The sequence below is a fragment of the Antennarius striatus genome, chromosome 20 (genome assembly GCF_040054535.1).
Source record: "Antennarius striatus isolate MH-2024 chromosome 20, ASM4005453v1, whole genome shotgun sequence".
Taxonomy (NCBI): domain Eukaryota; kingdom Metazoa; phylum Chordata; class Actinopteri; order Lophiiformes; family Antennariidae; genus Antennarius; species Antennarius striatus.
In genome coordinates this window covers 4,611,243-4,633,956 of record NC_090795.1, presented here as the reverse complement: position 1 = coordinate 4,633,956, position 22,714 = coordinate 4,611,243, and the positions used below count along the sequence as shown (strand labels likewise).

The 22,714-nt window shown below is 40.2% G+C and overlaps 1 protein-coding gene across 6 annotated transcripts; it reads right to left on the bottom strand.

Annotated features, from left to right (window-relative positions):
- Positions 1-630: 630 nt before the first annotated feature.
- On the bottom strand, positions 631-21,264 carry myom1b (myomesin 1b). Of its 6 annotated transcripts, none has more exons than XM_068343686.1 (41): positions 21,112-21,264; positions 20,457-20,680; positions 18,744-18,878; positions 18,481-18,643; positions 17,652-17,809; positions 17,377-17,469; positions 16,229-16,317; positions 15,921-15,962; positions 15,334-15,348; positions 14,576-14,737; positions 14,329-14,490; positions 13,034-13,175; positions 12,730-12,929; positions 12,610-12,663; positions 12,403-12,527; positions 12,141-12,324; positions 11,885-12,059; positions 11,690-11,811; positions 9,308-9,766; positions 8,285-8,481; positions 8,054-8,180; positions 7,715-7,899; positions 7,518-7,632; positions 7,286-7,442; positions 7,095-7,201; positions 6,957-7,001; positions 6,713-6,849; positions 6,481-6,625; positions 5,893-5,952; positions 5,717-5,784; positions 5,517-5,630; positions 5,275-5,362; positions 5,157-5,195; positions 4,968-5,073; positions 4,644-4,807; positions 4,446-4,482; positions 4,265-4,287; positions 3,885-3,940; positions 3,586-3,801; positions 1,257-1,398; positions 631-1,151 (listed from the first exon to the last, which is right to left on the bottom strand). In XM_068343686.1, exons 2-41 carry the CDS (start codon positions 20,615-20,617, stop codon positions 931-933), a joined length of 5,190 nt encoding a protein of 1,729 aa, XP_068199787.1. In that variant the 5' UTR covers positions 20,618-20,680; positions 21,112-21,264; the 3' UTR covers positions 631-930. The 6 variants fall into 6 exon arrangements, with proteins under 6 accessions (XP_068199787.1, XP_068199789.1, XP_068199788.1 ...); XM_068343688.1 differs by having other exon boundaries at positions 9,749-9,766; positions 21,112-21,263; XM_068343687.1 differs by lacking the exon at positions 15,334-15,348.
- Positions 21,265-22,714: the final 1,450 nt, after the last annotated feature.

Genomic DNA, 22,714 nt, shown 5'->3' with positions numbered 1-22,714 from the left:
CTTCACTTTTGATAAGTTATCTTTTACTTTTCAAAAGGAAACGCGTTTCAGTGCATTATAATAAATGCGTATATAGGATAACCAATAAATAAGTCGGATTTCACTACTACCCTTAGCTTATCTTACCAGCTGTAATATTAAGGATCATTTTACAAAAGTAATTCTCTAGTAAATAACTGGCTTTTGAGAAAGCATCTTGACTATTTTTAAAATGTTCGTACTTTTACCTGTAGGGCATAAATGCCATCTGACGCAAACTACCTGACGGAACAGGTGTGTGTCTAATGTCGAACCTGAATCTTAAGGGTTTTCTGTCAGCAAACCGTCTGTGATAAAAAAAATTTGCATCATGAGAACAAAGCATGATTTGGTTTCACTGGAGGGGAATTAGAAAGTATCCTGAAACAGAGAGTTCAAAAGATTGAGAACCTAAGGATTGGTGTCTGAATTTTATTGCTGTCAAACATATCTTAAATAAATATTTTGTATTTATGGAGCTCCACGGCTCTCATACTTGGTGATTCCCACCACTGAGACCGTCACCTCTGTAAGCCTCTGTTCTGTGTTTTTGAGTGATTCAGATGTGGAGGCCAAACCTGGCACATATTTGAATAAATTAGACCATTTTGGTCAAACATATCCTTTATTCAAGATACAGTGGTAAAACAAAGCATCCATATCAAAGGCTGAAATACGTAAAAACAGTGATTTGTGAAGTCTTACAAAGGCATGACATAAAAGACAAAGTAATGATCCCTAAATTCTACTCCAAAAATGTGGTATACTGTATAGTATAATAATCAGAACAGCTTCCTGTAATATGACTTGAAATGCATTAGTCATTTAAGCCCACAATAAACCTGTAGAATATGTATGTGTATGTGCATGCTCTTAAATTCCATCTTGAGATTCCTGCTATCTCCATCTGTTTCAGCCGCTGGTTATGTTTGCGGGCTGCTCGAAGGACTCTGATTGATCAGAAATCAAAGGATGATCATCACCTTCTTCTTCTTGTACGTCTTCTTTTTCTTCTGAATCTGAAGCTTTGGGCTCTGCTTCAACCTCAAATGTCACCTTCTCTTCGTCTTTCTGCCCTTGACATTCCTCATTATCAGCAATACTTTCCACAGGACCAGTTTTAGTTACAGATTCTGCAAGAAAGCAATCATACGTAAACATTTCATCTGACACATGACAAAATTAAACCATATCGTAACGTGTCAGACATAACACACATTTGATTTCAGTCCTCTCACCCTTCCGTTTTTCCTTTTTTGCTCCAGTGACAGAGGCTTTCATCTTTTCCTTTGGAGTATTTGGACCAAACACCACGTTTCCCTCAGCATCCGTCCAATATGATGTCACCCCCAAGTCGGGTGTTCCCTCTGTGACCTCCAGCTGAGAGGAGAGACACTGCAGTTAGAGCCCCGTTTTCAAAAATCTCTGCTCTAACCACAATTAGACATCACTTTATTCAAACAAAAGATGTCCACTACTTACCAAGGACGTTCAAGGAGGTCAGAAATATCTCTGATTTCCAAATGTGAATCAAATTTATTCTCACCTGATATAAAATATTTTACAGGTAATTTATGGGGTGGAATCAAATTCAGCTTCTTGTTTGTGTACCTCACAGTACTTTGAAAGCCCTCGAATGAACATGGTGCCTTGTCTATTTAAAATATATTGTTTTTGGGTCACGTGCTGGACTTTTTGGCCAACTCAACTCATGATAAACCTATCTACAGGATTTGGATGTGTTTCTGCTGTATGATTGTACAATAGATGATCAGACAACAAGGGGAATTGGCATTAGTTTTCTCTTAATTGCACTCAAGTGAGCTTGACTCTGACTTTGCTCCATTTGTACTCATCTAACGGACGGATTTTCCCAGAACATCAACAATCAAGCACACCATGGTTACAGTAGAGAGAGGGGTTGTCTCCATGCTGGTGGTTGGTCTTCAGGAAGTCCGAGTGTACAGAAATCAGGACTGGGAGTGAAATAAAGGCAGGCTGAAAAAACAGAGTGAACAGTGAAGGATGGATGATTCAAACCAAGAGTGAGAGGACGCAAAAGAGGAGGAGGAAGTGAAGGAGCACATGCTTGTTTATTAGTCTCGCCCAGAAACAGGGGAAGAGGAAGTGATTCAAGAATAAATAAGTGATCTTACAGTCTTTATCACAGTGACAATGTTATCATCGTAATCAGGAATAAAGGAGACATCATAATCATTAATGATGGGCTATGAGAGGGACGTCATGAATAACAATTAAGACAGCAGGCAAACATACAGTATTTACTACAAACAGGGAGACAATGGAAGTGACCAAATATCAAATCTGATGAAATGGTACATTACAATAAAGGATCATGTTTTGGCCCATTTGCAACATATTTTGTGTTGAGTCTTATTTCCCAAGCAAGCAAGAAGCTTCATGGTTTTTTACTGAATTTGAAAATCACCTGGTTTGGTGTGTTTTAAATTTAGTTTTTCCCAAAAGAGAAGAACGAAAGTGTGAGGAAAAGAATAAACTGTTTGTTTACTTGACAATCACTGACATGTTCAAATGTAAATTAATCAGTTATGTTACCTTTGTTAATTAGTTAGTTACAGTATGTAACCTCTGTTTGATATGACCCATTCATGGAAATCAGGAATCAGAAACATGGCAGGTGTTATGAAAAGAACTAATGTAGAGCCAACAAGCTGTCATGTGCGGAGACATAGTTGTTGTTTTTTCATTAGCACAGTGATGTCTTGTGGTTTGCAAAGGTCATGTCATTATTACTTAGAAATGACAGATCTAGCGCTGCTGGATGTCTGATGTTCAAGATTCCCATCAGCATTCGAATGCACCCTCTTAATGACTGATTACATACATCAGCTACTTCAAAAAACTGAAAATAAATTATTGATATCAATTGATTTCTTGCATTTGTATTCATGCTTCGACTCTACCAAATGTCTTCCAGATTTAAGTTTTTAAAAAATTGTGGCTGACAAACGCATGAATACATCAATACAAAAGCTATTGAATGATTGTTGAACTGGTTGGCAGTAAAGTGCGCAAGTTTGGTAGCAAATGGGATAAAACATGTGAAAGCAATACAGCAATTTGACTTTTTGTAGAAATTCCATGCTAACTTTATAACTTCTGGTCATTGATTTAGCGTTCTTTAGCTGTCTTTGCATCAAGTAATGTAAAAATTGAGACATGTAACATTAATTTGTTTGTTTGACTTCCACAATTTCAACTAAACAAAAAATAAAATTGCACCGTTGACATTTTTGAGCAGACATGGTGTCACAGATACCTTTTGATGTTCAGTTAGATTTGTCCATATTAGACTGAATAATCAAATTATTTTACATTACAAATCATAACCAAATTTCTCTGAACTGTCCAACATTTCAGTTCAGATTTAGCACCCCTAGACTTAATATTCCATCTAGACCACCCGAAACATCCTCAAACCTTTTTTCTTCTTCAGTTGTTTTTCATTTGTACATATTTACGACAAGATTTGGACCGCTTTTACTTTTTCTTGCCGCCCGCCTCTTCAGGGATGAAAACACTTACGGTGAAGTCCCCGCTCTCCGTGCCATACTTGTTCTTCACCAGGATGCTGTACTTGCCGGTGTCTGACGTGTTCACGCCTGTGATGGTGAAGCTGGCGAACTTGCCCGACTCGAACTTGAGGATGCAGTGTTCGTCGGAAGTGATCTCCCTCTCGTTCTTCAGCCAGGTGACCTCTGGCACGGGGTCACCCGAAATATTGCAGGTGAGGTTGAGGGCCTGGAAAGAGGACAGTCATTCAGCATTAAAAAAACTCACAATGCATTTCCCTCTACCTGACAGAATCAGTTAACACACTCTACCTTGCCCTCCTGAATAGTGACCACATCAGGCAGGCCTCCTGCTACACGTGCACGACCTGAAAGAAAATATTTCATTACAGTAATTACAGTTTGGCACAATTAGTGATTTTCAGTAATATTACATTTCTAATTATTGGTTGAGGTTATACACTTTTAAGGGATTTCCTGCAAGTCATTAAAAAGATTTAGTTGTAACCTTAGAGGCAGACAAGAGATTATAGTGAAGATTATGCTTTCAGTCATAAAAAACAAACATCAAAATATATACAATTATTCACTAATACATAACCTGAATCAATGCTTGTTCAATCATTAAAAAAGACGGTTTAACACAACTGTCTTATCAAATATAAAAACCCTTCAAGCAAAATATCACCTACTTCTTTCTGCAACAGCAGCAGCTCTGTTGGAGTCAAAACAGAACAAAAACATATTAGATCAAAGGTGCTAAAATTAAGGCATAATCTGCATGTATTATTTCCCATGTTCATGTTTTTATGCATGCCATGCTTGTGCCTACAAAAAACAAATATCATCGCTAGCAAGTAATTGGTATCTTACTTGAGTCTCTGGAATTCTGCAAATGCATCGTCAAATGCTGCAAAACCAAAAAAAATGAGTTACAGGAGTAATCCTGCTGGTGTGGGGATCAGCAAATGTCATGAAAATTGATTAAAGATTATCAGAAGTCAGAATCACAAATTTAAAGGAACCTAGTCATTGAAACTGGCAACCACTGAAGACGTTTCAAATACGTACCTTGACCAGACAGCTCAACAGTCCTCCTCAGGCCACCTTTCCCATCATTGAACTCTATGGCATATACGCCCATGTCTTTCTCTGTGGGCTCTGTGATTTGCAGCCACAGCTGATCTCCCACCACACCACTCTTTATACGGTCAGAGAAGGCGATGGCTGAATCCCTGTCAACACACAAGACCATTTTAACACCACTTGTCCTATAAGGAACAAATACTAGATCTAAATGAATTGAACCAATGTAATTCAAGCAGTTACAGTGGCTGTACCTATGATACCACATATACACATTTGCACAAGTAGCAATGAAGGCTCAGTACATACTTGTAGTGCCAGGTCACTTGGAGCAAGTCATTATAGTAGCTGACAAAGGTGTAGAGTCGGATGCCTGTTTCTGTGCTTGTGATCTTCAGAGGAGTGGAGGAATTGGCTGCAATGACATTTAGTCTAGGTTTAAATCTAGCAAGAAGTTAGACATTAAATAATCTGGGGAGAAAAAGTTAATCTACTTACCAATGTAACTGAAAACCTCATTCATCAAGTCTTTGAACCCTGGAAGAGATTGTATGTTGTGGTATTTTTGCTTTTAACAGGCAGTTATTGGTTATCTTAGTTTGGGATGCTGGTTTACCTTGATCTGTCAGATTCAACCTGGACGTGTCTTTTCCTCTGTCATCCTTCAGAACGATCTCATACACACCAGAATCCTTCTTGGAGATCTGACAAGGAACAGAAATGTCAGATTTTATAATTAAAAAAAAAAAACCAAAAGGTTGGCTTAATGGTAAGATAAGCAAATTAATTCAGTGCCAATCAGAAGGTACAGAAATATCCACACCCAGACTGCACAGATTTCTTTTCTTATTTATTTACCTGAGCAATTTCTAGTTTCAGAACTCCTTCTGTGAATCCCAGATGCTCGTCTGCCTTTATCTCGTGCCCGTCTTTGTACCACAGCGCCGACGTCTCCTTCTTCATGTTACCAACCTGAAACGCAACATGAAATATGAAGAATGAGGACAGTATATTTTATTTTAAGGAGTGGAAGATGAAAAACCTCCCACCTATCTCACCTTGCATTTCAATATGACACAACACTCTGGTGTCACCTCGTAACCCAAATACTCAATGAAGTGAGGTCCTGCAACAAACAAAAAATAAGAACATACAATGTAAATCAATGATGATTCAGAACAAAATTTCTCTTTACATTTAAAAATTTGATCTCATAATAGTGAGCGTGTCATACCTTGCTTTCTGAACCATTCTTTTCTCTGGAACTCTGATTCCTTCTGCAGATCCTTGAATACTGAAGATTAGAAGAGTTTACTAAGCACTTGCTAAGCACTCAAAGTTTTTAAAACAACTTATTAATATTTACTACAAAGGTCAGTTGCTTAAACAATAGCATGAATGTAGTGGGGGATTCATGACAAATTAGCCCAGTCGTAGACTAGATCCCACACAGTCATTTGACAGATCAGCTCAATCATATCTTAGACCCCACCCCCCTCCTCATAAAAGTGGCTTTATTTTAAATTTACATGAAGGAATGGGTTTTGTTCAGGTAAATGTAATAAGACACACCAAAAAAAAATAAAATTCTATTCTATGTTAGTTGATACAGTATTGTTAAAACTTTTAATTTGTGCAAACAAACTTTCATGAAATATTCTCTGTGGATTTTAGCCTTTAAAACAGAGCTGAAAACTTTTTTTTTTAAATTGAAGCCCACTTTAACTCATTGACTGCGAAAGTCGCCATATGGCGTCTTTCCATTCAGTGACGTAACACATGGCTGGCAGCCAAAGGGTTAATAGCATCAGAGTAAACGCACCATCTCCTATCAGTACCAAACTGGACTGATTGGTGGCCTTTCCATCCTGCAACTGGAAGGTAAAGGTGCCCTCATCTTCTGGGGTCAAAGACTCCATGATCATCTCTATCACACCCGTGTTCTTGTCAAAGTTCATCTTGTATTTCTGAAAACCAAGGCCATCTTTTAAACATAAAAGATGACACTATGGAAAATAATTCCCAGGTAATTATGAATCTGTACGTTCACAGACCTCGCCCTGAGAGAGAACATTATCATTGAAGACGTAATCCACTTTAGCGTTGGGTGAGATCTTGTCTGCCTGCAGCCAAAAGCGAACTTTACCCTTCTCCAAAAGCTCCACAGCCAACTCTGACTTCAGTGGAATAACTAGAATGAAGAAGAATGATGAGAAAGGCAAAAGAACCAGCTCAAAAAACAAAACAGTCCACCATGACAAACTTAGAGGGGATAATATGGGATGCTGTGATGCTCACTAGGAAACTTGTGTTCATGACTGATCTCCAGAAGCTTCTTCAATTCTGACAAAGATAAGAGAAAAAAATATGAAAGAGGTTAAAAAATGAAATTTATTACATCATAAAATCTGTGATTTTCTCCTGAACTTAACTCACCTTCTTGAGAGAGATCGTAGCTAGATGAAGCACCATCAGTATGGGTGACAAGACATGAGTAAATCCCAATGTCCTCCTCTCCAGGAGCACTGAAAACAGCTTTGGACCTTCAGGAAGAACACAGTAAAGGAGTAATAAATTAGAAGGGATGGTGTTATCAAGGGGATCGAAGATTCTCAGCCTCATCTTACTTGTTTCCTTTGGTATCCATTGTTAGCCGGGAGGAGTCTGTTATGTCCTCGTAATTCTTGGACCAAATAAATTTGGAGTCAGGAGTCATGTCACAACATTCAAAGTTCAGGGAGATGACACCGTCATCGTCAACATCCACAACAATGTCTTTTGTGCCTGAAACCCAGAGAAGACAGCTTACAACAATGGGTTCAAAAACCACTCGTCAGCAAGAGTTTATCTTTCCCTCACCTGGTTTGGTCACAGCTGCGACCGAGTCTGTCACATCTGAGGTTTTACCGACACCGGCTTGGTTCTGAGCACGCACACGGAACACATACGACTCTGCTTCCTGCAGATTCTCAATCTGCAAAAATGAAGAAAGAAAAGTTGCAAGTTTATCACTAAGTGCAAATTAAACGGCCAATGTTCTGCCTGATGATGACAACCTTGAGGAACGTTTTCTCTGTCGCCTTGTTGTTGACTCCTCTCCACGCTTCCTCTGGTGCATCCGCCTCCTTTATGTCTACATAAAAACCGTTGACAGGATCCCGGCCCTGGTACACAGGTGGTTTCCATAGCATCACTAGTGAGTTGCTTCGCACTTCTCTTATCTGGAGGTCATGAGGAGGTCCTGTGGTTCAAAATGAACAGTATGTAAATATCCGACTAAGCAACAGTAGGCTTGATTATTTTAGCTCGTTCTATCTCGTCTCTATCTTGTCTCGTGTTATCTCATCTTGTCTCATCTCATCTTATCAGTGGATTTAACAGATGATCTTAGCAACCTGGCACGGCAATGGTCCACTCCTCGCACAGGAAGATGTCACTGGGCATTGAAGGGATGCCCACTCCTGCCATGTTGGCTGCCCGCACCTGGAACTGGTATTTTCTGTTCTCTTTCAGGTCAGACACCTGCAGATTGAGGAACATTACATTGCCTTGGTCTTAAAACAGTCTGTCAAGTGTTATAAACCCAACGGAACCTTTTGATCAGGTGGTGTTCAACATCGGCTCACCTTGTAGGCCCGCTCGCTGATGGACCTGACGTTAGCCTCGTGCCACTTCCCCGGCACACTATCGACGACCTCACGGTAATCCACAAAGTAGCCAGTAATGTCAGCACCGCCGATGGAAGTGGGTTGCTTCCAAGCCAGTACCATAGAGTCACGCTCACACTCAAGGACACTGATGCCATAGGGTGGAGCAGGAGAGGCTGAAACGACAAGTGAAAATTAACATCGTAACATCGCAGTCAGTGAACATGAAGTAATGTGAATCTGATACTTAGTTCAACACCTTGGGCCAGCAGTTTAATTGATCTATTATCATGATTCTATAGACCCCTTTGAGCCTAAGTTTCCTTTTATAGCAGGTGTTTGGTTGCACTACAACTCACTTTCTTTCGCTAATGAAAGGTTTCACCTCATGTTTAAGTTTAAAAACTACTGAATAATGTCTTCTATAACAAGATTATCAAAGACCTAATTTGATAATAATAAATCAGCCCATTGCACACAGATGGCAACTTGGTGCCCTGCCCTTCTTTAAGTTTGGGAAGTTTGTCCAAGTGGCCAAGAGCTGGAACCCAAGATCATTTCAGGTCACAAGTGTCCTGCTCTCAAGTTGGTCAAATGACCCACTTTTCAAGTACAGGGTGTGATTAGCTGGCTGCCGTCTTGGCATACTTAAGTGTGTTAAAGTGCTCTAAGTATTCATTGTGAGCTGACTGGCATTGAGCCACCAAGTAGAGAGGTTGTGGGAAAGTGGAGACCAGCAAAACCGTCGACAACCGTGATGGTGTTGAGTTAAAGTAGAGTGATATTTTACAGTCACTTACCTTAAAGAGAAGAAAACCAGTACAGCACTTCAACAACAGATAAATGTGTGTTTAAAGTTCATGAATGGACTAGTAGAGCCTTGTAGAACTGATTTAAAAAAGTAAATGCTTTACTTCAAAATACAATATAGGTGGGGGAAATGGATGTGTCTTCTCTTAAGAGATAAAAAAAAAAAAAGTTCCATCTCTGACCAGTGCTCACCTGCCGACTCCCTCCTGGGCCTGGCCGCGTCCCGATTAGCTGAAGCACCTACAGAGAACTTACGTGCCTGTTTGGCTTCAGGCTGATCGACTGTCCCTACAGCCTGATCCTGACCCCCAGCATGGACTGGATAAGATTGTGCACTTGTGTCAGTAAGTGATCCAGAGTCTGATACTGACTCTGAAACCAGGTCTTTTGCCAGGTCGGGGGCCCAGGACACACTGCCTCTCTTGCCTGCCTTGCTTTTCCCCTCCACAGGGGGTATGAGGCCTGAGCCAGCAGGCCTGGCCCCCTCCCTGGCTTCAGTGTCAGCTCGAGATTTATTGCACTTTTGCTTAGTGTCAGGGGTGGACTGGACAGTTTCATGCGTGCCCGCCCAGCGTGGCCTGTGCTCGGTTAGTTGGCCCACTTTACCCCCCGGCCCCATCTCCGGCAACACACCATGAGGGATGCCGCCCCCTACAGGAGTTAGCAAAGAAAAGCAAAAAAGGTTTTTAAAAAACAGGCTGAATATCCATCACAAGAAGCTCTCAATTATAATATATTGAGAGAGAAAAGACAAAATGAGCAAAAATAGAAAAACACACTAAGTAATTCTCTAACGTCATCTAACCAAGAAATAGTAGAATGTCCTCATCTGATAGGGAGAGAAAAATGAAGACAAGATGGCCAACAAGTGACATCCGTGTGAGGAGGTGAGTAGACTTTATTTTCTATGAAGAGATCATGCAGGCGGTGAAGTAGAACGACCAATGAGTGAGGATGTGCTGGCTTTGCTCCAACCCTTAATGAAAAACACTGTTTCAATAAACTGAACAATCATCAAATTGAAACTGAGAATTGAATATTAGTTTCTGAACTGTCCGTTTCATTCTCTAGAATTTATCATGTAAATATTTATACTAGGTTTGTTTCATAAGGGAAAGTTGAGCATGAAACTCAGCACAAAATGAGCTACAGCATGAGATCTAAAGGTTAATAGCTGTGTTAGTTGTAATGCAGAAGATTAAGGGAACACATGCAACATGTGAAGAAAAGAGGTATCTGACAGTAATCTAGTGTGTGTGGAGGTCAGAGTGTGTTTAAATTAATATCATGATGATAAGATGAAGATAATTTGTTTATTTCACAGACTTCAGCAAAAATTTAAGTTATTATCACAGATACTGTTTTCATATGTGTTTGCTAATACAAAATTTACAACAGAAAAATAGTTTGGTTTCGTTGTGTAATTTTGCATTCATTTTACTTTTTCATTTCTGGGTGTCAAATAGGGACAGATCCAACAGCAACCACATAGAACATCTTTAACAATGCAACCTATAGAAAACTTCTCCTTAAGATATAAATATAAAGAGAAAAAATAAATAAACAAATTTCAATATAGTGTAATTAGGCTAATCCAAAACTACAATAAAAAAATTGTTGCGTGAATAGATGTGATATACTTTTTGTATTTATACACATCTGTTCTTTTATTCATGTGACATAGCTGAATTCATGAGTATTTGAGTGTGTTTTTATTTCACCTAAACCATATTAATTGCTATTGAAAATCTTTAAGCTAGTTTCCACAAATTTAAATTATTTTCTCATGTTCATAAACTCAGCTCAGTTTCAATCATCAGTCTCAGTCCTTTGACAGTATGGGAAAAGATTCAGATGGTCCACACAACCTAAAAACACATTTTTTCCACCTGTGCGTGTGTGTGTGTGAGGTACACGTACAATGAGTGTGTGTGTTTAACTAAACATTAATCTACAGTACTACTGCCAGATTAGCTGTTAGGAGAGGTTAGGAGAGAAACCCAGTGTGGTTTAGGGTACCGGTGGAGCGGGACAGGTATATAGGTGGTACCTTCAGCACCATGTGGGGGTTGCCGACACTTCTCGTGCCCAGGATGGGTGAGGGAAAAGGGGGATGGAGGAGGTGTGTGACACTGGGCTTGTTTGTAACGACCGCTGAATTGGATCGTTCTGACCCAAATTAGAGGAAGTCTACAAGTCCTGACCTGACCCCGCCTCAGGCTGAGCAGGGAGCAAAAAAGGATGGGGTAGGGTGGATGTGGCTTGACAGTGAGGTAGGCAGGTGGGGCAAATAACAGCACAAAGTCATGTGACAGGGGGACAGAGTGGAACCATGGTGGAGGAGGTGTGGGCGTGCTGATGATGTAAACAAGTCAAGAGAACAGTTGAAGCCCAAAACATCATGTTCAAATAATATGAAAATGCCAGTTCTTCCATTAATTTCTTACACAAAACATACTAAAAATTTTATTTTGTTATATAAAACTAAGATAAAATTTATTAATCCCAGATACAACACCTACAGAACGTAGGGAATTTTTTTTACTACAGTATCTCAGTATCAGCTTCACTCACCAATAGCAGCCTTCACCTCAACAGGCTCAGACTCCAGGGAGAACTCGCTGATCCCTGCTGCGTTCACTGCCCTCACCCTGAACACGTACTTCTCTCCTGTCGTCAGACCGTGGCAGATGAACCTGCGGGTGAAAACGTGTCTTTTAAAACTGAAACCGTGCAACTATTGTTTGAGAGAGGAGGAGAAGGGTTTACCTTGTGACATTGACAGGTTTGTTGTTGCATGGCTCCCACACGTTGCTGCCCACGATGCTGCCCTCGATGTAGTATCCCACCAACTCTTTGGCATCCTGGGATGCTTCCCACGACACAACAACTGACGTGTCTGTGTTTCTGGTTGGGACGACTTTTCTCGGGGCAGAAGGGATATCTGCGAAGCAGAACTTTAGAATGTAATGGTGATAATGCATTGTTGCATGCATGTTTGTGTGTGACGGGATTTCTGTCTAACCAAGCTTGTCGCCAACAGTGGTGGCCTCGGTTGGGTCAGACGGTTCGCCAACGCCGGCGGCATTGCAGCAGCGGACACGAAAGCTGTAGGAATTCCCTTCGGCGAGGTCAAAGAGTGCAAAGCGAGGAGACTTAACCGGGATCTCGGTGTTCACCCTCTGCCAAGTGTCTGTGCCAGAGACACACTTACAAACAGGGACAGGACGTCAGCGAGTGGGTTTCACATTCATGTAATCATATGTTATAAACTGAGTTTAGTTTACCTTTTCCACATAGTACATGACACCTTCAAGGCCTTTCCCTGCAGGCGGCTTCCAGCTGAGCACCACGTAGTTCTTGGTAGCCTCTGTCACCTGCAGCTCAAGAGGTCTGCCAGGAACAATGCCCTCTGATGGCCAGAGAAAAAAAAGAATTAAGTCCCTAAACACATCGCTGGTATAAATCATGGATTGATGAATTAGATCTTCTACCTGCAGGCTCCTCCTCTGTGACGATGATCTGTCCAGTCCAGGGAGCAGAAGTACCTGACAAGAGAATGATTATCATTTTAATGTGAGGCAGCTAATGGGAATGGTCACTTGCAGCCGTACCTCTCTTGCGGGCGCGATCAGCTGGGTCCATGGCCGCCACAGGCTCAGAGACCCGGGATGGGTGGCTCATGCCGCTCTTGTTGACGGAACGCACCCGGAAGATGTAAGAACGACCCTCCACCAGGCCAGTAACAGGGAAACGGGCAAACTTAACGGGAGTGTCATTGCACTGGACCCAGTGGGAAGTTCCAACCTCACATCTGCACACATATTTTAAGTATTAAAATACTAATTATATTATATCATATTATATTATATTATAAAAACACATTATACACATTATACACACAGTACAATGGCTAACCTGTCCACAAAGTAGCCCAAGATGGAGCTGCCACCATCGACTGCTGGTTGCTTCCAGGTGACGATAATGTAATCCTTATTGGCATCCAGACAGCGCACATCCAGAGGAGAAGCGGGAGCGCCTTCAACCTCAGCATCAGCATCTGATACAAACGGTAACAACACCGGGACTCTCAGTAGGAACGCTCCAGTGCTAATTTATATGCACCATGGAAGCAAAGATTTCTCTGTGGAACCATTTCTAAGGTGAGCTGTGCTCTCTGCTGCATTGCTGGAAGCCAGGAATGTTTCTGGTCATCTAGTCGAACACAAGCCAAGAGCACTTAGCACCGGGGGGACCGAATTAGCAGTAGCCCAAAAGTGAAAAAGGATAAGAGGTGAGGCTTTAAGAAAAATGAGGGCAGCTACTGTAGCAATAGCTTTGTTTTAGACAGCAGGATAAGACCATGCATTAACTGGTAATATCCATTTCATAAATTGTAACATTTACAGCTTAAACAAATACAGTAAAATAATGTTATTAATGCAGTTGACTGACTGTCAATAGCAGATAATTATAACCACGACAGCCCTTTTGTTGTTATTTATAGACTCTATTTGTACCCCAGCCAGACTCGTTCCATAGCTGAGCTCTGAGAATAGAACTGCAACCAGGATCATAGAGCATTTTGTTATGGAAACCGTACCTGGCATTTTCTTAAATGGGCAACGCTGAGGGGTAATAGGGTAACAAAAGGGTCTGAGCCGAAGCTCTAAAGGTCAGATTGTCTCTGAAGGCAGAAAAGATAAGCTTCACTATCCAAACAGATGCCAGGCAGTTGGTGTTTTTTTCTAGAAGATATTCTATTTAAAACCACTCGCTCACTCACTTTTAAACACTTTGACTACTAAATGGAGTTTTGTCATTGCTTGCCAGAGGACCGGCTTCTGTGAATTCAACCTTGATTGTTGACATGCTGCATTAAAATTTTGCTGGCAAGGACTGCAGTGCATAAAATCTCCAAAGAGATACTTTAGAAGCATGAGGATTTTCTTGAATCAAAAGCTTAAGAAGGTTTTCAAAACATGCAAAAGAAAAATTGGAACACCGGTCAGCATGTCCACGGATGAGTGAGAGTCCTATGTCTTGGAGGTATCTTTGGAGTGAGGAAGATCTGATCACAAAATGCACTAAATAAATAGAGACTAAATGTCACGTAAACTGTTAAATGGTGGGTGTTTGTTGAATCTTTATACTATTTACACCATAAACTTACTTTTTAATGGCAACCATAATTTGATGGAAGATGTACCCACCTCTGACAAACACGTAGGCTGAGTAGGTTTCATATCCAGACTTGGTGGAGACACGCAGGGTGTAGAGTCCCTCGTCCTCCTTATTCAGGTGTGTGAGGGTCAAGGTGGCTCGATCTCCACTCCAGTGCATGTGGTTCCATTTAGAAGGAGACAGAAGAATGTCTAAGGGAGAAAAAAAAACCGTAGAGGGTAATACTTGCACTTATTCCAACTAAAATAACACGATAATCCAGATTAATCTGCGTACCGTCTCTGTACCACTGGATCTCCGGCTCGTAGCGGTGTAAAGCAGGGTAAATGACAACGGTACATCCGAGACTCATGGTCTCACCCTCTCTTCCAAACGACACACCAAACTTGTCAACAATGTGAGTCTGGAAAGTGATGCCATACTCAGACACTGGGCCACCTACAGATTAAGTATGAGACAGCAAAATCAAGGCATGGACTGGGATTATTGACTCTTTAGATAGGAGAGTGGAAAGGTGACTGGTGAACCGCGACAGAGACAGGAAATGACCATGAATCACATCCATAGAAAAACATGTTCCATCTAGATGGAAGAAGACAGAGAGGAGAGATTGAAAAGAGGTCTAAGGGAAATATTAGGACTTGTGGTCATGTGTTGAACAATAAAACACAACAGATATGTTTAATAATCAGTGAATTAGTTTCAAACACAATTAGGATCTTTATTCACACATATGAATGGAGGATTAAATTGTGATCTCTAAAAATCAACATAGTAGCGTATCTACTAGCTCTATTGTGGTAACGCAATGGAATGGAATTAAAATTAAATCGAGACATATATAAAGAAAAATGCATCAGTGTAGATGCATAAGAAGCTGGAATGAGAAAGCGGGGGATTTTTCTAGATTAAATGCTTCAGGAAAACACTGGGAACTAGAACGTTCTAGAGTGGCCATGCAAGGACACAATGTGGTAAGTGGAAGCACCCAGTTCACCAAAGGTGCCTAAACCGGATTCTTGTGACCCAGTTACCTCGAGTGCTGGTCCCTGCGTTGTCATGACAACATCAAGAAAACAAAAATGTTAGCGCAGTAGCATCCACAGTGTGAACAACACAACGCATCCAACTTAGTCCAATTTGAGAAGCTATCCTTAACCCCTAATGAGTAATGTTAATATTATGAAGCACAAGAACATGATAAAAAAATAAACCACTTTCTGATCTGATCAGCTCCACAAAGCTGATACTAACCAAATACTAACCTGTCAAACCTACTGTTTTGGTTTAACAAGTGTACCAAACAGACTTAGAGTACCTGTGTGGTACACGCAATGTAAGAAACAGAAGGCAAAGTTAGCAACAAGCTAATTGACAAAAATTCAACATTCCCAAAAAGTAATGGGTGACTAGTGTTCAAAGAGGGAAACCATCACAAAATAGTAATGAACAATAATTGATGACTTAAATTCACCAGCTGGCAAAAAAACTGGTCAAACACACCAAATGTTGAAGCAATAAAATATGTAGATCCTTGTTTTGTACTATTTAATTTAATTCATTCAGCTTTCAGTCCATGACACAGCATTCACAAGCAATGATGGTATAAATTCACACTTACATCTGGGTGCTGGAAGGGACTCATCAACTTCACCTTTGAACCCTGGAATAGCAACATTTTCTATGAATTAATGACATAAGACCTTAAATTTCATTTGTTTCCAAATTATGAGATATCACATCTGAACCGAATTTTGCTTTTATTATAACGAAATCAATATCAGGTAACATCAATTACAGTGATGGTTCTGATTTACAGTATTTTTTTTTTTCAATTTTGAATAATGATGAAATCATAAATGTTGTTTTTGAGTTTTTTTGTGCCGGGAACATCGAGGACTGATGCTTTAAAGACTTGGTGAAACCTACTCTTAACAACGACAGAGGCATAGGCAGACAGTTCTCCCTCGCAGTTCATGGCGGAGACTCGATACTGCGCTGTGTCTTCAAAATCACATCTGAAAGAAGAGAGCACGTCCATTGGCACATTCCATCTCTTGGGGTTTTCATGTGCACAACGCCCTTCCCCCACCTCGACCTCGGCCCTCTCAAACATGTAAATTATACCAACTATGTGAGCTGGTGATTGTAAACGTTCCATAACTCCTGACTAAATATACTCTGAGAATAAATAGACACCATGAGTGATGTCATCTGCACCAGGTGGTGAGTCTCTCTATCTGAAACCAGCATTCCACAGGTAGACGTTTGACTATAATGTGAATTTATTTCTCTGTGTGAGATATGGATGCTTGAAAAGGTCAAGCTTTGGTATCTCTGGCAGTCTGGCAGGGGGATAATAAACTAAAATCCAGTATGAGTAAATTTAATATAAAAACTATTGAACAGGATTCTATCTAAATGGTCAAAATTAACTATTTAGTTCACTTCTAAAAAGAAATCTTGAAAAAACATAAACCTATTTTTGATAACTGCATAAATATATGTCACCGAACTGACTTGGAATGAGCTACACTGGGCATAAACTGTATAATTTTTTGTGATATTCTTCTTTAATTTCAAATTATATTTTATAAGAAAATATTCTGTATTCCTGACGATGATGATCAAAATGTCATTCAACTGTTTGATGACAGCTGATGAAACAAGCTTCAGACAGCTTCAGAAACAAGTCACGCAACTCAAAAACTGAATCATATTCTCACTAAGAAATCGTAGTGTGTTCCCAGCTTCAGCCAAACCAGATAATCATATAAAAACATGATTTTATAATCATTATTATTATTATTATTATTATTATTATTATTATTATTATTATTATTATTATTATGTTTGCTAAGTTCTAACACATAAAATGACAAATCTTCCCTCCAGAAACACAACGGATATCCTTCTGACATTCCACTTTGATATAGTTTGTTTTTGATGGATACAGTGGTGTTCAACTCACGTATAGCGGCCTGAGTATTCGAACTTTTATGGGTAAAACCTGTGCAATTTTTTCCACTTTTTTCCATCAAAAGTGATTGTCACGCCATTCCATACCAAATACTAACCTGTTAATCTCCAGTGCGTGCACGTTGTATCTGCTGTCAAGTCTATACTTGCCAGGGTGGGCATGAGGGTCAATAGGCACATTGTTTTTGTACCTTGTAGTGGGAGGCAGAAAAAAAGAAGACAGAATAGAGGACACAAAGAACTTGAAGAGTGCGAAACAAGAGTAAAATAGCAAAGCCACAGGAGCATGATGGAGCCCAGAGGAATAAGCAGGATGTTGAGGGGAGCATAAAGGACAAACATGGAGTCATGTTTTGTAGCCTGTGAGACCTACCAGACGACCCGCGGGTCGGGCCAGCCAGTGACGGTACAATGCAGTCGCACGCACTGCTTCTCCCACACAGTGTGGGAGCGTGGTTTGATCACAAACTCTGGGGGATGCATCAGGCTGTCTTCGTTCATGCGCTTAAAGTGTTGCTTGTGTTCATGGATCTACAAGTAGAGCAAGACTTAACCACTGAATTACTCAGAACATCCATAAACTATTTAACCAAAAGAAATACATTCACCAACAATATTCTCTTAATTTCACCAGCGATTCACAATGCATGGCTGAGACAATGCAAAGCTTTTACATACACAAGCTGAGCAATGCCAGCATATCTTTGTTTTACGCATGCAAAATCTGTGCACTTTCCAATGCTGCACTGCACGTGTTATGAGTGTGTGCTCTATGAATAGAGCAACGAGACCCTGTCTAGTTGTGCAACCAGGAAGTCAACACTTAATATAAAGACACCGCTGGGACACTGCTTCCCTGTGTCTCAAGAAACATGATCTCCTTAGGAATCTGTCACCCAGTGGAAGACTTTCTGGCAGAGCAGAGAGAGAGTAACTGTGGCCTTTATGATGCTCAGTGAATTGTTGGATGCTATTTCACATCATCGCCCAGCAATATAAATAATTTCATAGTGTAAGGATTTATCACCTAGTCTGAAGTATCACAGCATAACTGTACCCAGTTATGTTAATATCTCTAACTGCATTCTTTAATCTAACAAAACACAGGATGTGATGTCATGTAAACCAACTGATGTAAACTTCTTTGGTTTCCTGTAAGACCTCAAGTCGGCTACAAGTACTATAGAATCCCCCCCACTGACCCTTTTATTCAGAGAGATGCGTTCAGCTGACTCGCGCATGGCTTTCTTCCTGGCGAACTGCACTGACCGCTCCGTCTCCAGGCAACTGGTGAACAAATCCCTGCGTGCCGCGTATGCAGAAGTGTTCCGCACACTGGTTTCCTCTGCATCCAAAAGCTCTTGACTAGAGCAGAGCCCGAGATGGATGTAGGGAGTAAGGCATGTTAATAAAACTGTAATAACTTAAACATGATCTTATTTCCAGATGAATAAGTGTTCGTTACCTCCCAGAGAAGATAGGCACTACATAGCCGATGATTTGGTTCTCTTTATCCACGGCCAAGTAAGTTGGCTTGGCTCTCTTGGGTAAAGGGCTCAGTCTGCTTGCCTCCAGCCCAGAATATGAAGCTAGATTAAGTCTGGGACATACAATACACCATCAGCCTGGCCAGACAGTGTAGCTAATAACAGAATAACAGAATCATCATCTTGTGGTAATGTCAAGGTGACGGAGGATGAGCTGTAAATTAAAGTTCATTGTGATAGATGGTTTAGTTTTGGATATTTAGCATTTTATGCTTCCACACAAGTGAATCTGATATGAAGGACATTGTGAATACTGCTGAGGTGCTTTAAAATACTACCACCACACACACACAAAAAAAAAAATATTACAATGACAGAGTATGATTTTAACCCATAGCAGAGTCAGACTACTTGCACCCTAATCCTTGTACAGTACATACAGTAACATAGTCATACTAAAATGATCTATTCCTGTGTGTATTCTTAAGATATATTGAGGGAAGGGATAATTTGATGTCGCATTTGTGGTCAAACGACACACAGTTTGTGTGTCGCAACACTATATGCAAGACTTGGAGAGCTGGGGGTGGGAGGTCTGGGTGTGAGATCACCAGAACCTGATAAGGAGGCAGGGGCAAAAGGGGTGACAGGGTAACTGCCCTCATTTTCCTTCTATCTATGTGGGTTGCTATCACTTTAGCTGTGGTTTACAGTCCCTTGACTTCACAGAATCAGAGCTGTAACAACCCCCATTAAAGTGGATTTATCACCAGTAGAGCTTTGATGTCATCACTGAAATTCAGGAAAGGGGAACACATTCTGTATTCCAAGCGCCTGGACAAATGAAAACTTAAACCATCATAATTATATTTTCTCCCCAGCACAGATACCGGATGAAGGATAAGCAAAGATCAGATGTTATTACTGTATTAAAACCTAAGTCCTCTTCACACTCATTAACACATTTTATTTAAAGTTTTGCCTGGCAGAGAAAAAGATGGCATCACCATAAACTTTTATTATTTCTTTTTATGGACTAACAAATTGGGGAATCCGCTATGAAACTAAACAACTTGACACCGTGACCAACTCAAAACCAGTATTTTTTTTAAAATAACAGTCTTTTCTCTTGTAAAATCTTTAACAACAAATACATATGCTGGAATATAATTTGACTACCAGTGCATTTAACAGGGAATCCACTAAACGTAGCACTTGTCATTAATGAACAACTACTCGTGTCTATCAGACATGAATGGGAAAATGAAAAAACCCCCCACAAAAACGCTGACCATGAATGCACAAGAAAAGATTCTACTATAGTCGACATATACCGTAAGTCAGCAATTACATTGCTTTAACCTGTGCAAAACATAATTTCAGTAATTTAAAGATGGCTGTGTTAAAGATGACAGATCGGCAGCATGCATCAAAGCAGACATCAAAGCAGAATACATGCAGTAAACTTTGTGCAGGATTCAAAGCTGTTATAATCAGTGAAGAGGTCCTCGGATGTTTGTGAGGGTTGGTCAGAGTGAAAGAGAACCGGTTAGCAAGACAGATGATCCCAGCGCTGTGACGGGGAAGTGATCCAGCCAAGGTGATGGAGGTGAACTCGATCAGTTGGGATGGCTGATGGCGTTAAGGGGAGCAACAAGCCTTTCCTGTGACAAAGACTGCCTCCTCCTTACCCTCTGCTCCAGCTGGTAGCAGAGGTGCTGGTGCCAGCAGTGCTGCTGCTGCTGCTGCTGCTGGACTGGTATTGGTTCATTATGGACCTGGTCGCCTTGTTGCGGTACCCACGGTCATAGTGGCGGTGGTTCTTCTGATAGAACGGTATAGATCCAGGCATGCTGCAGGCCTCTCCCAGTTACGAGCCCTGAGTTTCCGAGGTTCTTGGTGCCTATCTGTTCGTCTGTGTGGTTAGTTAGTTTTTGTATTATGACAATATACTGTACAGCTGTTTCAGTGGGAACTTCACAAATTTGCTGAAATCGGTCATTGGTTGTATCAACATGCTCGACATGCTTTCATTTACTTCAACATGTTCTATATCGTTGAACATGGATAATTAAATTCTAAATATCAACTGTAGGAACATAAAAAAACATATCATGATGCCAATATGAGTAAAAACAACAAAAACATAATTTTAAATTGAAAAAATAAAAACAATAAATGTCTTGTAACTATTTTAAAATCTTCAAATTTTAAAATATAGCATTAGAAAATAGAAACAAGAAGTATAAGATTCAGGCAATTGAACACTTTTCAGCATGCTTTAATAAACATATGCAATAATTACGATCTGTTTTATCACATCCCTACATGTCTGCTGCCACTTACCCTGGACACAAGGCCTCAAATTCCAATCTTTTAATGGGAAAAAATGAACTCCACACTGAAAGCTTGATATCCCAGCTAGCCTACAGGTAGGTGCGTTCAAGGCTGCGAACCACACAACAAAAATAATACCGGCCCTTGCTGGAGTGCCCAAGCAGCAGTCACAGCCTTTTATGGTGACGATGGGGATAAATATAGCAGAGAGTGGAGTGTGTGTGGGGGGAAAGTCAACTCCTGTAGCACAACACATTTATGGTTGCAGGTCTCTGCTGATGAGCGTCACTGACTGATATGCAGGTAAACACTGGTGGAATTTTATACATGTTTTTTTGTTCTTTTTTTATTTCTCCATCTTATGCTCTGTACAAAATTCACAACATGTGAAAATGTATTTGGTTTGTATTGTATTTATGAATAAATGTACATGCTTTTGTTTTGTTTCCCTACAGAAGTAAGTTTACAATTTATTATTATAATAATAGAATAACAACTATTTCATTATATAAATTGTGTTTAAATAAATAAATAAAAGCAATTGTGTGACTTTGCACCAACAGCTTCCTTGTTAATCTGAAACGTTTGTCTTTAGCGCAGCGGTCTCAGCTGTGATCACTGCTAACTTTAGCCATGTTATTGTTACTCGCTTCGCACACACATACCAGTGACTATCGCTGTGTCACTCTCTCTTTCATTCTCACTCTCATTTGTGGAAGAACATAAAAGTGCCTTGTCTTTACCTCAGAGCACAAACAGCTAATAAAGAAAGAAAAACTATTTAATGACTCACACACAAATTTATTTCTACTGGAGTAGATTGGTGTGATATTATTGATAAAAACATTGAGAAATGATAGAAACTTCCAGTTTCATTTAAGAGGTCCTTTGGGAGGAAGATTTTATTTGGCCACCGATGATATTTTGACATTATTTAGGAAATCGAATGCAACATCAAATAATTTTTCCATGGAATATCATGTCAACAAACACCTGTGAGGTCATCCTTTCAGGCCCTCAGGCCCCACCATCCCACATGACACCAAAGTCAGCAAGCATCATAATTTAAATGTTATGGGCATAGTTTTTGAAGTGTAAACCTATTAAATGAGGCCTGATCTACATCACATGCCTAATCTACACACATGACTGATGACTGCTCAGTCATTATCAGTAAAGCAACAACGGCACATGCTGGTACTGGTACTGGAACTGGTACTGTTACTGTTGGTGGAGGGTAAGTAAAGACATTTTGTGAAACTTCAGGAGTTTGTTAATTCGTTTTCTTACTGAAAAATCTTGCTATAATTTCACATATGAATTAAATCTGCAGGTAGCAGCAGGTTAACAGACAGTTAATACTTAGACTGACAACATTCACTATAGAATCTCACATAAAAACCCTTAAAACTACAACAGCATACTTTTATACAACAGTGGATCAAATATCAGTAGTTTATACATTTCCTTCTGAAGACCAGGCTGCAAATCTGACAGATTTTGGACCTAACCACAGACGCCTTGCCACTGCAATGCAGTTTAGGTTTACTCATCTGGAACCTGCAGTCTGACACGTCCACCTTCCATGTAGCCAACGAGGAAAGGTCATTCA